At 33.8% G+C, this 18,748-nt stretch overlaps 1 protein-coding gene across 4 annotated transcripts in view; it reads right to left on the bottom strand.

Moving 5' to 3' along the window:
- Positions 1-3,176: 3,176 nt before the first annotated feature.
- LOC108968822 (glutaminase liver isoform, mitochondrial) overlaps positions 3,177-18,748 on the bottom strand; it is a 61,931-nt gene continuing 46,359 nt past the window's right edge. For 2 of the 4 annotated variants that reach the window (XM_018933111.1, XM_018933113.1), the window contains exons 4-10: positions 12,864-12,893; positions 9,761-10,000; positions 7,701-7,958; positions 6,805-6,920; positions 6,409-6,689; positions 4,601-5,347; positions 3,177-3,468 (exon numbers count right to left, since the gene is read on the bottom strand). In XM_018933111.1, coding sequence (XP_018788656.1) covers positions 3,346-3,468; positions 4,601-5,347; positions 6,409-6,689; positions 6,805-6,920; positions 7,701-7,958; positions 9,761-10,000; positions 12,864-12,893 — 1,795 coding nt within the window. In that variant the 3' untranslated portion in view covers positions 3,177-3,345. Of the gene's footprint in view, positions 3,469-4,600; positions 5,348-6,408; positions 6,690-6,804; positions 6,921-7,700; positions 7,959-9,760; positions 10,001-12,863; positions 12,894-14,546; positions 15,127-18,748 lie in introns of those variants that run through there. The other 2 variants (XM_018933115.1, XM_018933114.1) reach the window with 2 other exon arrangements.

Below are 18,748 nucleotides of genomic sequence, written 5' to 3'. Positions count from 1 at the left end.
TTTGGAAACTTATCTTCTAAAAGTTTACAAACTGATGTCATTACAAAACACATTTATACATAAATAAGTACATATACATATATATTTCTTAAGTTCTTTTTCTTGATTTTGATAAGTTATAAACGTTTTGGTACTTGGACATTTAGTTACGGGCTCTATATAATTGACAAATATACAATTTCCTTTCAAATGGCTTAAAATGGCTTGAGTGTGTAATCAAACGTTTTGCATGCATAATTTTTTCTAAATCATTACTTTTGCATTCATTGCTTTTGAAATCATCATTTCTTAATGCAAAACTGCAAAGTAAAAACATAATTAAAAAATCATTGGCATAAAAGCAGCTGTGCGTTGATTTTAACTAAAACTGTCATAAGTACTCAAATATTCTTTTTAAATGGTACATAATTTTTATTTATTTTTTCAGTTTAGTTTTTCTTTAAGAAAATGCACATTTTACTTCACATAAAATGCAGCAAGTCAATTATTATTGTCATTTAGTCATTTAGTAGTTTGTTTAGGTGTCAACGTTGTCAATCGCAAGTGTGTTTTGTTGTGTGTTTTTGTGGAGTAATGTGGTTTTAGGAATTTTTTAATTGAACTTTTTTTTATAATTAAAATTAAATTATTAATTAAAATTTAATTTCTCTTTGATTTTTAATTAAAAGGATTTAATTAAATTTAATTTTAATTTTAATTAACAACAGCAACATAATTTTAATTAATTTTTATACTAAAATAAAATTTAATTTAAAAAATGTATGATGTTTAAGTGCAATCAAATCAAATTTAATTAGTTTTTAAATTCAAGTGATTATTTTAAGTGACGCATATTTTTTGAACTTTTTAAAGTTATGTTGTTTTCTTATTTAAAAAGTTACAGTAGCTGAGGTTTTGTATACCAATCATGCAATTAAAAACAAAATTTTGCGATTACTTTGTAATTACTTTTTTGTAACCGTACAACATGTTGAGTGGTGCAGTATAATTTTATGTATTTTATTTTATTCATTTAATATTTTTTTTATTATTTTTATTTAATTAAAAAAATTATAATTAATTTTGGTTATTAAATTTTTATTTGCTATTGAGACAAGTCATTAATTAAAATTAACTAATTAATTCATAATTTAAAAACTTAAATGTAATTTTAAAATTTTAATTTAGAAAATTAATTAAATTTTCAATTTATAAATTGCTTTAATGAAAAATAAAAATTTAATTTAAAAATAAAATAATTTAATTAAATGTTAATAATTAAATGATTTAATTAATCAAAAAAATTATTTTTCAAATTTTTTTCTCCTTTTTGAAATTTTAAACCAAAAAAATTTTTTTTTTTTTTGGAAGAAATTTCGTTTTAAAATAATAAGAAATAATAAAAAAATGTATGTTTTGAAACTTTTTTAAAAAAATTCAAAAATAAAAATTTTTAATTAAAATTTTAATATCAAATTTCAAAAATTTTTTTAATTTTGAAGGATTCAAAAATAAATTGTTTAATCAACAGTTAATAATTAAATAAAAAAAAATTTATTATTTTAATTAATTAAAAAAGATGCACTAGTTTTCAAATATTTTTTTCCGACGATCTGAAATTTTATAGTTAGAAGATTTTTTATTGGAATAAATTTTAATTAAATTATTTATTTATTTAATTCATTTTCAAAAAAAAATTCTTTCTACGTTTTGAAATTTTTGAAAGATTTAAATATAAAAATTTTTAAAGAAAATAAAAAAAAAATAATTCAATTAATCAAAATATTTTAACGAAACATTTTTTATTTTAACAAATGCTAAGTAAAAAATATAATTTTTGAATAAAAATTTATTGTATTAAAATCAAATATTTTTATTAGTTAAAAAAATATAAAATATATTAACTAAATTAAAAAATTAATTAACAAATTATTTAATTATTAGCAACAATTCATTTATTCAATAATAAATGTTTTTAAGTGAAATTAAATTTAAAAATTAAGTTTTTTAATTATTTGAATAAATTTTGTTTTTCTAAATATTTTTTACTGCATCTTAAAATTTTTAAAAAATGTGAGTCTTTTTAATTGCTGAAATATTTTCCTTACAATTAGCAGAAAAAAACTTTTTTGTTGCAAAAAATTAAAGATAATATTTTTAAATTATGTTTTTATTTTATTAATCTTTATTTGTATAATTTATTGTTATTTTTATTTATATTATCATTTTGATATAAAAATATTTCAAATAATTTAATACCCAAAATTATAATTTTTTTTTTATTTTTAACGAGTTTAACATGTGCACGGTATACATTTTTTCAACTTAAATTTTTCCTTTCTAATTTCAGTTTTTGGTTTGAAAACACTTTTTACATTCGTCTACAATTTTGAAACCACAGAATCCAACAGTTTCTTCCTTTAAGGAGTTTGAATTTTGTAAATTATTTTTGAAAATATTTTTAAAATTATTTCTGAAAATTTTTGTAGTTTGTTTTTTTAATTTTTTTCAACTATATTTTTCGTCCCAGTTATTTTTTTTTTGTTTTGTTTTTTTTTTTTAAGTATGGTACATATGAATATTTTTCAACTATAATTTATAGGAAACTTTAGCCGTCTCTTCACTAATGTATTTAGTATTTGTCAAACATCAAGATAGTCTATCGTTGTTACTGACATAAAAACTAAGTAATTTTCACATATTTTAACAAAAGTGTGATACAAATATTTAAGAACTTTCTTTCTTTTAAAGTATGGTCAAAAACTGTCTACAATTACTTCCAAACATACATTTTTCGATGCATATTCGCACAACTCGCGCTCTAAAATTGCTCATAATCGAGTGCAACTCAATTTGCCACTCAATAATCACTTCCGAAGCACTCATAATATTGTGACTATGTGAATAGACTAAAAGCATTATGCATGTAAATACTTATGGGTCAATATTTTAACACAAATCTGTACTTATTTGCTACAAACAAACATTTATGCCATTTTAACAGCTAAGTAATCGAAAACGCTTCGTCTCCATTCATGTAGTTGTGAGATGCTGAGGACCTAAAACTACAACTAAAGTACTAAACTAAAATTAAGTATAGTAAATAAATGAATTATTTTAAAATATACATAATACAGCGTAGAAGATTTGCAGTGTCTGCCGAATGGACTTCGAAGCTTTTTCTGTTTTTCTTTTTGTTTTTTGGTATATAGGCTTACGTTTCGTAAGAGATTCTCCAGGAATCATTTCAAATCATTGTCTTAAGTATGTGTATGTATTAGGTATTTGTGATGCGAATTGATGGGTTCTAAGTCTATAGGTGTGTATGTGTGTGTGTGTGGTGTGCGTGATGTACATATGTTGAGTTTAGAAACCAGGTTTGGTATTATCATCAATACCGCTGCTGCTGCCTGTATCCGACGGTATGGGACTAGCAGTGGCGCTGCGGTCGTAGTCGGAGCTAATGCTCTGATTGGAAGTAATTATTTCCTATAAACGGCAAATGGTAAATATTTCAATCAAACAACGGTATATATAAAACGAGAACTTACATAAAACGAAGAGCTTAATTCGAAACTAAAACAACAATAAAACAGTTCTGAAACTTATGCTAAGAACACAGTGGATCGGAGTGGCGATTGGATTCGAAAATTAAAGGAATGAAGAAGAGTAGTGAATTCACCAAGGGCTTCCATACAAGGTGAAGCCATATTTTACAAGAGAACTTACGTGATCTTTAGGTAAAGTAAGAAGAGAAAACGATACCTTCGACGAAAACGAAGATATAATGCCATTCACAGGTGCAATGAACCATAAAGGGATATAAATGGCAGCCATATGCTATAATGGTCCGATTTCAATAATATTTTGAGAGATTGAGCTATGCCTAAGATAATAATCTATACAAAATTTCGTAAAGATTGCTTGTTAAATATAAAAGCTTTTCATACATCGACTTAAGTGGGATCGGTAACAACAGATGTTAACACTTACCGATCCAAACGGGATTAGATCGCCGAAATAACAACACTTGGCCGGATAAAATCCGGGTCAATTCCGGCGCGTAGAACCGGCTGTCGTAGATCGTTGGATCGGTCTCTTTGTATGGCAGCTTTATGCTATAGTTATCTCATCTGAATAATTTCTTCGGAGATTTGTAGCAATTTTTCAATTCCTGCAAAAGTACATCACATGGTACACGGCCTGGTATAAAAATATATAGGAAAAGGCCTTCCTGAATATAAGCCCGTTATGCTTATGTCAGCTGAGATATAAATATTAGATAATGAAAGTAACTGAAAGCAGATTTCTTTCATTTCAAAACTGTGGTTTGACATGCACAAATTCTTGATTAATTATTGTCAGAAAACCAAAATTTGGTCGGAAAGCTAGCTATCAATCTAAAGTAATTATTTTCAGCTTCAGTGTCATGACAAAAGTTAGCAAGCTTTAAATTTGTTTGGGAAAATTTTCTCTGAAATTTACTTCTAAGGATATAAAGAGCTGCCATCACCCACAATTAAGTTAGATCGAACCACATCTTACATTCAAAAAATCTTCCCCAATCCAATGTGTACTCAACCTTAGCTATCAAAAAACCGCCGCTCTAAAAAAATCTCACCTCATCCGCTTCGGTATTCTTAATAACCGCTTCGGGTGTGTGCGCTTCGGCTGCTTCCGCCTTCTCTGCCCACTCTTTCAGGTAATCCACAATAACATGATGTCCGAAATTTTCCGCTTCATCAACCGGTAAATTACCCCAACGATCCTTTGGATTATGTGGCACTTGACAGTGCTCCAATAAAAATTTCACACAGTCCAAATGACCTTCGGAGGCGGCTAAATGTAGCGCCGTACGACCATCATAATCGGCCAATGTGATATCCATGCCGGAGAGTCGATGACGTCTCAATGCCGTCACATCACCGCTGGCCGCTGAGAAGAGCAAATTCACAATTGACAGTCCTTTGGTCTCGTAACGATGTTTACGTGGATCCTTCTTATCCGATGCATGTTTGAGATTATCATAGCGATGGAAATTGAAGGCGCTCACCAATTCTTCACAGAATTGCACACCACGCACACTATTTCCCAATTTGTCGAGCGGTGGTGACCATGTGAATATGCCCATCACATTTGGTATGACCAACATCATGCCACCGGAGACACCCGATTTGGCTGGTAAGCCAACTTTGAAGGCGAACTGACCGGAGTAGTCATAGGTGCCGCACGAATGCATTATGGAGAGTACATCACGTACGACTTCGGGACGCAATACCTTCTCTTCGGTAGTGGGACAAATGCCACCATTAGCCAGTGTTGCGGCAATTACGGACATGGCTTCACAGGTGGTCTCCATGGAGCAGCACTGTGGGGAAAGAAAATGAAAATTTTATTGAAATTAAATCAAATAAATGTGAAAAAGAGAAGAGTTCTAATTTTAAAATAGGTCGAAATGAAATCCCAAAAATTAATAGATTCCAATCCCGAAAGTTAGCATTTCGAGAACTGCAATCGTGAATGAATGAACCTATTAGATTTGCAAATTGGCTAAAAAATCAAACGAAAAATTAATAGATTTCAATCCCGAGTGCAATCCCGAAATATAAAATTTCGAAATTTCGGGATTAAAAAGCGCAATTAATAGCATTTATTTTTGAGTTAACGAATAAAAGTTTCAGTAGGAAATCCATATTTTTTTTCTGGAAACTCAGTCCCTAAACCACTAGCAAGTTTTTAACAACACCGACAATTCGGGATTCGAAATTTTTTTTTTTGCAATTTCAAGAATTTGATTTTTATGAAACTTTAAATACAAAATTTTCTTTTGGAACAATCCCGAAAATTCGGGATTCGAAATTTTTTTATTGCAATTTCAAGAATTTGATTTTTATGAAACTTTAAATACAAAATTTTCTTTTGGGAAATTCCAAAATATATTTCAGTTTAAACTATTAAAAAATTTAAATTTTGAATTGAAAATTTTTATTTATAAAAATAAGCTATAAAAAAGTTTTTGTAACCTAGAAATTCAATCCCGAAACCACTTCCAAATTTTCAACAATCCCGAAAATTCGGGATTCGAAATTTTTTTATTGCAATTTCAAGAATTGATTTTTATGAAAGAAATGAGCTTTAAACACAAAACTTTTAGAAATCTCGAAATATGTTTTATTTCAAAATAACAAAAATAAAAATAATTTTTGTATTAAAAACTTTTATAAAAACGTTTGTTTTTATAAATAAAAAAATTTAAACAAATAATTTTTTAAGCCTTAGAAACTCACTCCCGAAACCATTCTAAAATTTTTGACAATCCCGAAAGTTCAGGGTTCGACATTATTTTTTTTTTATTTTTAATTTTTTTGAAACTGATAAGCTTCGAACCCAAAAAAATTTTTTTCATTTTTTTCTAATACACGCACTCACCTGGAAGTAGAAGTCCATGACCTCTTTGAGATTCGTGCGCTTCGGATAGCATTTATTCTCCCGCATATAAAAGCCCAAAGCATAATTACGATCGGCTGCCTCGCGTTCCGACAGGAACACGGCATTATTAAAACCGATATTCTCCCCGCCCGACAGGCGTTTGAACCACTGCAGTGTGTAATCGAATTTCTCAGCTGCCGTCATATCGGGTTTGATCAAAGCCTGCAGCAGTGAACAGGTTAAAATGGCGCCCGCATTGATCATGGGGTTGTGTGGCTTGTCTAAAGTGAAATGAAATCGAAATGAATAACAAAAACAAATCAATAAAACAATTTGCATGAGAAATGTTCCAGTTTTTCTTTTTAGATCCCACTCTAGAGACTTCCGCACACTTACTGTTATGATCCAACACCAATTCGTTGAAATTGCGACCACTTGGCTCTTGGCCCACATACGAATGCACCACCTTCGGTCCCAGCTTCTCCAAGGCGATGGCGTACGTCAACGGTTTGCTGGAAACACAAATTGTGCAGTGATTTAAATCGATTGAAACAATTACGAACCTTTACATTCTCTCTCATCTTTTTTTTTTTTTTGAACAATGCAACAAACAAACACAAACAACACAAAATGAGTGAGGCAGCCTCGTGAAGGTAGAACATAGATATGTAGATGATTCACAATGGCGACGACAATAACATGGACTACCAGGCACACCGGCGGCCGCAGTGTAACTATGCAGGTGGTCATAAGAAATTTCAAGCCAACGTCCGTAGAGCCGCACACTCAACGCCGCGTGTAGTGGCTTTAGTCCACGATGGACACGCTGTCCAATAGACAACCATAATAAAAAGGCAATTTATCACTTGATTACTTGGAATACGCGCACAACAACACGCTCACGCCAAGCTGGGTAGCGAGCGCGCTCTGAAAGAAGTGTAATTAATTTGTGGAACATTTACAAATGAAGTGTATATTTATGAGTATGTACGTCGGCCGGTACTCGTAGGCAATTATGCATGTCGGTCAGCGGGCAGTGCATGCTTCGCGCATTATCATCCAACACCGGGAAGTACCGGTCACACTGCGCCAAACATGTTCCGTTGCGCGTCATTGTCCGCTTGCTGAAGCTGTACCGTAGCGTTGAACTGGTTATGTGTATGAAGCGCAATGAGCAACACGTGCTCACACACACACACACATACAGATGATTGTATGTATGTGATTGTTTTCGAAACACAATTTGTGATTTTTTTTCCCCCGTTCTCATTCATTTCTTTTGACAAATTTACCTGCAACTCTGCAAAGTGAACGGTATATCCACATCGCCAATGGAATAGCGTTGCCCGTCGATCGTACAGATGCTAACACCCCACGAATCGGAACTGTAGCGTGCCAATTGCGGTATGTAATTGGCGACGGCGCCATCGGCGTTCGTCTTACATTTCCAATAGATATCCTCGACATCCTTAACGAAGCTCACAAAATCGGGTATGATGAATTGTTGACGGAAAGCCTTAGCGATCAAGACGATGTTCTGTGCCACAACGCTGTAAAGAGAGAGAGAGAGAGAGAGAAATAGAAAAATAGAGTTGAGAGAATACAAAAAATCGTTTCTAAAATATTAAACAACGATAATTTCTCGAGAATGTAAGGGAGTGCTCATTAGTGCTCTGTATAGTTTTGAGATTGAAGCGAACCTCAAGCATCTCATATATGGTCTTCTCTGCTACAGAACCGTCGTGGTAGAGTGAGGCAGTGCGCTTGCACTACGAAAGATCAATAGAGTCACCACGCAGCGTTCGGTTCTGTCTCCATTACTCCGGGTCTTAGTGGTAAATGAGCTATTGAAAGGACTCGAGCAACGAGGCTGTCGGGTGATAGCCTACATAGTGGATGTTGCTCTAACGGTTAAAGTAAAATTCCTGGATGCCGTCTATGAGTTAACGAAAGGTTACCTTATTGTGGTAGCAAGACGATAGGATCGGTTTAGCTGTCAATTCGCATAAAACTGAATTGGCATTATTTACGAGTAGGCATGAAATCTTGCAGTTAGAACATAGCTATGCAGACACCCCTTCTTGCTCTCGACTTCACTCTGTTGTCTACTTGGGCCTCATTTCTTGCAAAAAGCTATCGTGGAATCGAATGTTGAGGAAAAGGTGAAGAAGGCACTGTTTGCTCTCTATTGCTGTAAAGCAGCTATCGGGATGTGGTGGGATCCATTACCAAAATATGTGCTTTGGCTTTAAGAAACCGTAGTTAAGCACAATGTATTGGCCTGGTGGACGGCACTTGACAAAGGCACACTCTCTAAACAGCTGGAAAAAACGTATAATCCGGGACTCCGGAAAGCCGGACATATTAAGTCTCAGAGTAGGGCATTCCGAAATCCTCTCGCAGTTCGATTGCCTCCTTGATAACTTCGAGCGGTATGTGGATAAGGTGAAATAGCTGCAGAAGACGCGCTTTTACCTTTTTCATGGATGGATCGAAACTCAAGTGGAAGGTTTGAGGGGGTCTTCTGCAGGGAGCACTCAATCAACTCTTGTTTAAAACTTCCAGACCATTGCAGTGTCTTCCAAGTACAAGTTACAGCTTGTACTTCAACGAGGTGTGACTTTTTTAAGGAGATATGCATCCACTCCGATAGCAGATCTGCTATACAAAGAGTTTTCGAAAAACTAGTAAGACGTCTTCGACTTTCAAAGGTTTGGCTTAAAAATTGTGCTTCTACGGGCAGGAAGAGAGCTGTTTAAGGTGTATGGAATCTTACAAAATTATGGAATGGTAATTTAAGGGCCCTTAAAGATACAAACTATTTCATTTTGGCTTGATAGGACTAGACATAAAAGCTCTCAACTGTACTTTGGACGCTTGTTTCTACAGTTCTCCAATAAAATCCAAAATACCGTACAGTGTGCTGTAAAATAAAATGCTTCTGAGCCAGAAAATCCCCCTTCAGCATGATACATATTATGGGAGGAAAAAGTTCGCAATTCCTTTCGGTTTTACAAATGCGTAGTATAGAACCTCACTAGAGAATTGTAGCGTACTCGGGGGAGCTATACAGATGATCTATGATATTAATGGAAGCAAGGAACATCTAATAGGCGATCTAAAGCGCTTGGGCAACATAATCGACGGTTTCGAGTCTCTAGAGGTTGTCAATGTATGAATACTCATAATCAGGCATTCAAAATAGAGCATTGGGAACCCTGGAGGATTTTAACGCTTCTGTTGGAGCTATGCAGGTGATTGGTGGTTAAATACAAATCCACAACGATTTCTATTTATTATATATATATATATATATTTTTTTTTTTTGGTTATTATTCAATATATTACTTACGCTTTAAATGTTTCACGATTCAAATTTTGCGTTTCCGCCGACGAACCAGTCTCATAATTCGACAATTTATGCACCTTCTTCAAATTCTCCATCAATTCGCGTATGCGTGGATCGCTGCGCCTAATGCCGGTCGTCTTGAGAGCGGCCAAAAATTTACCCATCGATATAAGACCGGTCTCCTCATTGTAGAACATATCGAAGAGCACATCTTCGGCATTGCGTTGCTCCTGCTCCCGATGACTGTTGTTATTCGACGAAAGCATTTGCAAAAACAAAATAGTAAAGAAATTAATTAGCGAATTGTTGGTAAGTGTTGCTTTCTTTTGCTAGTCTAATTTACGAGCATTAGTTAGTAGCAATGTGTCAAAAGTTAGCAGACTGAAAAGATGTTAGTTAGTACATGTGGGCATCTTAACATCAGCTGGCACATAAGTAGTATGTAACACATGCACACACATACAAATATATGTTGATACCAGCAAATGCTTACATGTTCGTATATATGAAGTAGATATGTACATGGATATAGACGAGTATATATGTTTATATATTGTTAGTATGTAACCACTCGTTTGTTACAATTTCTACGTATGTCTGTCTATATGTACTTAAGTGGAAAAGGTAGCAAAGATTTGGCCGAAAAAACCAACAACTACATACTTGACGTATTTATGCTTAAGTAACAGGTATATCAATCACGGAGCATAACATATGTTTGTATGTATGTATATCTGCATTTCTGCAGTGTCCATGCCATCGAGTATGCTTGAGTGGAGAGCAGAGATATGGACGCGTGCAGTTGAATGTGAAAGGAAATGTTTGCATACTTTTTAAGATTTAAGTGCATTTCGTAAACGTCACTTAAAAAACGGTTTTTTCTGCTATACATTATGAAGTATGCACTCATACACAGCAGGTATGCGTGCATATGAGTCTGCCTTATTTTAGACTAAGACTAATCTAGGTGAGAAATTTGTCAAGATTTTGCGCGCTTAACGTTAATGCATGTTGTTTTGAGATGATAATAGATGAGCATGACATGCTAATCAATGTTTTGTCTGCACTGAATTTTATGGAAATTTTTTATCGCATGCCTTCAATGAGACGAACAGACCTGTGTGGCCCAAATCTATATTTTTTGTAGATTAAAAGTTCACAATTCGTTTTTCAAATGAAAACTTGGAATTAGAAGTTGGAAATTTAATTTTGAATATCAAAATAATGATGAATGAAACATTTTTTGATTATAAAATTTTCGACCAAAAATTGGAAATATTATTTTGAATCCCAAAAACGGAAATAAATGTTAGAATTTTTTTTTTTTTTAAATATTGAAATTTTAATTTTGAATGCCAAAAGGATGGAGAATGAAATTTTTTTTTTTTTTAGATTTTGTACTCTAAATTACTAATCTTGAGTCCCAAAATCGGAATTATATGTTAGAAATTTAATTTTGAAACCCAAAATTTAGATAAAAAGTTCAAAATTAGCTTTTTAATATTAAATCAAGATGAATGAAATGTTTTACAATCAAAAAATATGTGATTAAGAAATGAAAAAATTATGTTGAATCCGAAAATCCTAATTAGAAGTTGAAGATTTATTTCTGAAATCCAAAAATCGGAATAGAAAGTTGGAAACCTAATTTTCAATCCAAAAATTTTAATTTAATTTAGAACATCCAAAATTGGCATTAAAAAATCGAATATTAGTTCTGAATGCCAAAATATTGATATATGAAATATTTTTAATTTTTGGATTGAATATTGAAATTATAATTTTTAATTCGAAAATCGAAGTTAATGTTGGAAATCTAATTTTGAATCTCAAAATCGAAATTAAAAGTTGGAAACTTTATTTTGATTAATTTGAACTAAAAAGAAATTTTTGGTGTAAAACTGCATATTTAATTTTGAATTCCAAAATCGGATTCATATATTGACAATTTTATTTTGAATGCCAAAATGATGATGAGATTTTAATGAAAAAATATTAGCTATGAAATTGGAAATTTAATTTGAAATCCGAAAATCGGAATTAAATGTTGAAAATTTAGTTTTCGAAAAGCCAAAATCCTAATTAACTGTTTTACATTTTTTTATTTGAGCTTAAATTTGTATCTGTTTCTGGTTTTGTTTTATAAAGCACTTCTCATCGTTTGATCGTTTAATCGTCTTTAATCAACAGCAGTCAATGAAGATTTCTTTTAATTCAGCGTGATCTTTTAAATCACCCTGTATACATTTTATTTCTGTTGATATGCTTTTGCATCTGATACGGCAATGAATAAGCTTTATTTTTAATAATTTAATATTTCATAATAATTTACACAAAAAAAGGAAAACAAATTTAAATTTTGAAAATATTTTTTTTTTTTTTTAAATTTGGAAAATAATTTTTAAGTGTTTATTTGTCTAAACCCTTACCCATCTGTTGGATCGTTTTCATCGGAGTCTGAACCGCCCATGTAAGCGTTAGAACCTGCAGTGCTAATCATAGAATTTCTTTGAATATATGTAGTGTATATTGTTACAACAACAAAACGAAATTGTTTAAGCAAAACAACGCGTTGAAGAAAGCAGAAAACTAAGCTTTCGAAGCTAATACGAAACCAAATTGATTACGAACTTAAAATGTATTATCTTGATAAAAAGCAGCGGACAGACTTTGAATACGAAAAAGTTGAAAAACAAGTATTTGAAACTCAACACGGGTCAAAACACACGCAATAACATATACAAATTACAAAAATAACGGTTTATTAAATACTAAAAATGTTTCAAAACTACACAATGGAAAAAATGCCGCTCACAGGAGCAATTACTACAATCAATGCAACAGCAATAACAACAACAAGAGATAAAGTATTTCAATATAACGGAATGGTAAACAAAATTACTTAATTCTTGGCGCAGATAATGCTTTAATAATGAATTCAATGAAATGTTATTATTATAAATAACGGTGTTTGTAGAAATGACTAAAGTTTTGCTAAGAAGAAAACGCACTACATTTATTTGTAAAGAGTAAAAAAACTAAAATTTTAAATATTTTTGCGTGTTTTTTTTTGTTTTTTTTTTTTTTTTGGAATGGAATTACTCACGGTCGCATCGATAAAAAGCGCTTCTGTAGGCTACACCAAAACGAATTCGTTGTTGTTGGCAAAAAAACAGAAAACAAAAAGACATTGTACATACAAGTAACGGTATTTAAAAGACACTTGAAATCAAAGAATCTAAACAAATTAATGCAATTAATTTGAATATTACTTGTTTTCAAATGTGTTGGTCTGTCTGGTATTGTATGTACATATGTATGTACATCAAATATACTTAAAAACATAACACTTTTCATATATATGCATATATATAAATATGTATGTGCTGAATTTGATAGACATTAAATTCGGCAAAAAAAAAAAGAATAGCTTGACAACAATTAACCCATCAAGCAGAGAATTTTATTTTTTGTTTTTGGTAAACACTTACTTGTGAACACTTATTCACGCACATATGCATACATATGTTGTCATATACAATCGGAGACGGCGCGTGCCAAACGATGCCGCTTGACACTGCGCGATAGTCGTACGAAGCGATAAGTTGTCTGAGGACACTGTGCGACAGATAAAAGGTGAAGACAAAAATTTAATATTGCCAAGTGATGACATAATAAATAAGAAAAAGGTTAAATTCGCTTACAATGAAGCTAGAGTACCCTTTACATATTTGTACAGACGTTTCCATATTAAAACTTGAATTGAACTTGGATCGCTCAGCTTGTATGGCAGCTATATGCTATAGTGGATCGATCTAAAAGTTTTCTTCAGATATTGTAGTGTTCCGTTAGACAATGAGCTGTATTTAATTTTGTGCAGAAATCTTTTAAAATAAAAAAGTTTTTCATACATAGATTGGGCTTTGGTCGCTGAGTTTGTATGGTAGATATATGCTATAGACGTCTGACCTAAAAGTTTTTTTCAGTTATTGTAAGCGTTTTAGTGCCTAATTTCTTAAAGAAATCTTGTCAAATAAAAGAAATTTTCATACAAAGACTCGGTTTTCAGTTCAGTTTGTATGGCAGCTATATGATATAGTAGCCCGATCTAAAAGTTTTTTTAAGTTATTGTAGCGTTTGTTTGGAAAATGTGATGTACTAAATTTTGTGAAGAAATGTTGCCAAATAAAAAAGTTTTTCATACAAAAGCTGTGTGTTGAGTGTTCAATTTGTATGGCAGCTATATGATATAGTAGCCCGATCTAAAAGTTTTTTTCAGTTATTGTAGCGCTTGTTTGGAAAATGTAATGTACGTAATTTTGTGAAGAAACTGAGAAAACTGAACTAGAATTGAGGGACTAATTCACGTATATACTTACAGACGGACGGACAGACAAACATCGCTACATCGACTTCAGCTCAAAAAATTTTTCTTTTCGAACAGCTATATTTTGTAAACAGTTTTGTTCTCCTTACTGTAATAATTTCTTATATTTTTAAGTATTTAAAATTGCAAACAGGTGGCAATCCTCCTCAAATTTATTTTCGAAACTCAAAGACCATTTAAAATTGAACATACTAAATAGTCCTGTCAAGGCATTGTTACCGTTATTCTACACAGTAATGGCAACACTAAACAGTTATGCGAATTATTGCAGTAAAATGATGATCTAGGCTGATGACCATGCTAATAAGTCCCATTCATTGTATCTTCGTTATGTGTTAACATTGACCAAAATAGAATAATTCTTGGTTTTCTGTGGTTGGTCACTTGTCACGTTGCATTTACCTTATAATCGCCGATATGGTGCGTATAATGGTGCCACGCCTACGATTAAGCGCCACACCTTCTATAATTTCCTCAATTATTTGCGTGGTCTCTTGCAGTTCCTTTGCTTCTTCCACTTGTTTCTCCAATTGATTTTTCGCTTCAGTCTCAGCGCATGTTTCATTAGTTGTTGTTAAAATGTCGATTATCGACTCTTCGCCAACATCGCTCACTTTATCAATCACAATCATAATACCCGCATCACTCTCACTGTCACTCTTCGCATAAGCTTCCTCATCAATTGCGCTTAAATTCAACGTATCCTTCTCCTTAAAACCAACACCACCAAAGCTATAATTCTCAACTGCACTGCTCTGGATCTCCATGGCGTATGCGTGACTTTTTATTTACTTAAATAACTTGCTGTCAAAAACTCTTGTTAAAATGCAATTAATTTACGTTACTCTCAAAATCTAATTAACGCTGAGCACTTTTAATCGTATTTAGATTTGCTATAATTGGTTAAATCACCAAATGTTACGCTGTCATGAATTTGCACTTGTGCACAGTCGGCTGGAACACGCGCTAATGACTTTCAAGTCCACATTGTGCGCCAATTATATAGGCGCTTCATGATCGGCACAACAAACCGCAGCACACGTGCCCCCACCCAGCCCTCGATAAGCCAATAAACCGTGGTGTAAAGTGAGCTCAGCCCTCAACCCCGCAAGCGTGAGACTCGTGCGCGCCGCTCACCTGCGCAGCCAATACCACACGCCCCTCCTAGCACTCCCCTTTTCATCGGCTTCATCGGCGTTTTTGTATCAAATTAACAGCACTTTTATTACTGTTAAAATTTTAATAAATATTTATTAGCCTTTGTCCAGCGGTGTTTGTTTGCGCGCGGCGAAGGGTGATAATTAGCGCATCTTGGTGAAGTTATTAGGAAATACATAGCTAGTGAAATCCATATTAACTGGCAGCTTCCTCGGCTTTTTTTGGCCACTGAAAATCTACATAATATTTGCTTAAATATTTAGTGTTTTAGTACTTAAAGTACTTAAGTGCTTGCTTCATTTGCAAAAAATCTTTGCTTGTGAAATGTATATACATTAGGGTGGGTAAAAAAAAAAATATATTTATTTTCGCTTCGTACTACGAAAAATTGCTTGATAGACACATATTAGAAAGGCACTCTAAGCAACTGGAGTGTTCTCTGTTTAACGGTTTTCCATTTTTTCCTTATTACCGCTTTGAAAAATGCATATTTCGGATCTAACTCTTTCAAAAAAAATTTTTTTTTTTAAATTTCGTTGTTTTGACATTGTTGGAAATTGTATGCTCTACAAACTAATCTCATATGATTTTATTGTAAACCCAACCGTTGAAAAGATATGAACGGTTGAAGAAGAAGTAGATTCGTATTTTCGGCCCATCCTAAAGTACGCTTATAGAGATATAGTTACATATTAAAACCGTTTTAGTTTTTTGATCTATTGTTAGACATTATGGCAAGGCTGCAAACACCTTTTACGCAGAATATATTATTTTAGTAAAATCACATATCATATTTATTTAAATAGTTTAAATATAACCATCGCTTGCAGTATTTATTCTTTGCACAATGAAAATGTTTAAAACGAGTATTGAGAGCAATAAAATGTTATTTTTAGATTTCGCAATAAAAGACTTGTCTAGCGCCATACTAATTTAAAGCAGCTGACTTGGCTGAGATTTTCAAGAAAATCGCACATGTTTCTTTCGAGTCAACGAGCCGAAAGACGACATATTCTTCTTTCTTTACTTTTCGCTGTTTGACACCAATTTGAAATTCTAAGTGTAGCCAGGTCTTTCCTGATTTTTCCCGCAGAGTGGATATCTTCCTCTTCCTCTGCTTCCCCCGGCGAGTTCTGCGTCGAATACTCTCAGAACTGTAGTGTTTTCATCCATACAAACGACATGATCTAGCCAGCGTAGCCGTTGTTTCTTAATTCGCTGAACTTTGATAATGTCGTTGTATATCTCGAAAAGATCATTGTTCCTTATTCTTCGTTACCAATGCGCAATGGACCATAAATCTTCCGCCGAACCTTTCTCTATTTATCTACGACTTCGAAGCTATAACTCTCAACAGAGACGTGTTAGCCAAGGCACGAGTGTGTTTGTTTGATGACAGGAGATATTTCATCTTAGATAGATAGGTGATTAATAATGAGGTGTTGCACTACGACCCAGGGTCTATTGTGCCCTCTCCTATATCACATATGGTCAACAAGGTTCAGCATTAATTGCAGGAGCCTGCTGTGCGCTCCTGAGGTGATGTGATTCATGTCCATGTAGATAGAACCTAGGGTCTTAAGCCTGCTTCTTCAAAGTGCTGCATAATCCAGAATCAGGTGTACTGAGGTTTCCTGTTCCAAGTCGTAGAATCGCCATTTTGCGCAAGAGACTATGTCCATGTTTTCCAAGTACTTCCCTGTGCAGAACGCAACGAGAAGGCGGAATTTGTCATGTGCGAGGTTAATTATTTCCTTAAACTTTGAGAGGTTGTACCTTCTCAGAAGCAGCTTGGCATGGTCCGCTGCCTGCTGCCTATGCTGCTCTCTCTCCACTCTCTCCTCCGTGCAGAGCAGCTCCTTAAGAGTATGGGATACCACTGCGCTACATGGTTCTGGTCTCGTCACCTTGACCGACACCGCAGAGCGGCCAAGTTCTTCGGCTAGCTCATTTCCGGCTACCCCTTTCTGCGCTAGCACCCAGCTTAGGTATGTAAGGTGGCCTTCCTATGCATGCCTCTACTAAAAGCGATTTAAGATCATATGCTGAGATCGCTACTGGTGCCGCCTGACTGTTGCGATACGCTGGTTGTGATAGTTGCGATGGAGATTGAGTTCTGCGCACTGACTTATAGTAAAAGCTTCTGCTTGAAAAATGCTTGGAAAACATACCATTAGTACAGATAGCTTGGTATGCGGTCCCGCAATGCCTGCTACTCTGCCTTTCGGTGTTTTCTAGCTGTCAGTGTACCACTGGATAGCACTGTCTCTCAGCAATTTTTCATCTGGCCCTCGTTCACTGTCAGACCCATTTACTTCACTTACTTATCCAGTCTGAAGAAAGCAGAACGAACTAACAACATCAGTCATGTTATTAGTAACCTAACATCTTCTTACATATGGCCTCCAGCTGAAGCTTGCAGCTTCCTGCGTCTATCATCTGTTTTTCATGACTATTACGGCTATCATATTTATACTCTCGCAACAAAGTTGCTAAAGAGAGTATTATAGTTTTGTTCACATAACGGTTGGTTGTAAGTCCCAAAACTAAAAGAGTCAGATATAGGGTTATATATACCAAAGTGATCAGAGTGACGAGTAGAGTTGAAATCCGAATGTCCGTCTGTCCGTCCGTCCGTGCAAGCTGTAACTTGAGTAAAAATTGAGATATGGGCAAAATCGGCCCACTGCCACGCCCACAAAATGGCGGAAACCGAAAACCTATAAAGTGTCATAACTAAGCCATAAATAAAGATATTAAAATTAAATTTGGCACAAAGGATCGCATTAGGGAGGGGCATATTTGGACGTAATTTTTTTGGAAAAGTGGGCGTGGCCCACCCCCTACTAACTTTTTTTTACATATCTCGAAAACTACTATAGCTATGTCAACCAAACTGTATAGAGTCGTTTCCTTTAGGCATTTCCATATACAGTTCAAAAATGGAAGAAATCGGATAATAACCACGTCCACCTCAGATACAAAGGTTATGTTGAAAATCACTAAAAGTGTGTTAACCGACTAACGAAAAACATTAGAAACACTAACTTTTATGGAAGAAATGGCAGAAGGAAGCTGCACCCAGGCTTTTTTTTTTTAAATTTAAAATGGGCGTGGCGTCGTCCACTTATGAACCAAAAACCATATCTCAGGAAGTACTCAATCGATTTCAATGAAATTCGGTATATAATATTTTCTTAACACTCTGATGACATGTACCAAATATGGGTGAAATCGGTTCACAACCACGCCTGAAATCTCAATTATTACTAGCATGCGAGAGTATAAAATGTTCGGTGACACCCGAACTTAGCGCTTCCTTACTTGTTTTTACTAGATTTGTCCGCGACTTTTTTTTAATTTTTTTTTTTTGTTTAATTGCTGTGATCTCAAACTGGAAGTCTGGTAAACGTAAGCCAATTTGTATATGTAGTTTTGTACGTGCC

This window comes from Bactrocera latifrons, unplaced genomic scaffold, assembly GCF_001853355.1.
Source record: "Bactrocera latifrons isolate USDA-ARS-PBARC rearing strain unplaced genomic scaffold, ASM185335v1 scaffold_23, whole genome shotgun sequence".
Taxonomy (NCBI): Eukaryota; Metazoa; Arthropoda; class Insecta; order Diptera; family Tephritidae; genus Bactrocera; species Bactrocera latifrons.
Note: the sequence above shows the minus strand (reverse complement) of the source record. Positions and strands in the feature narration are given on the sequence as shown.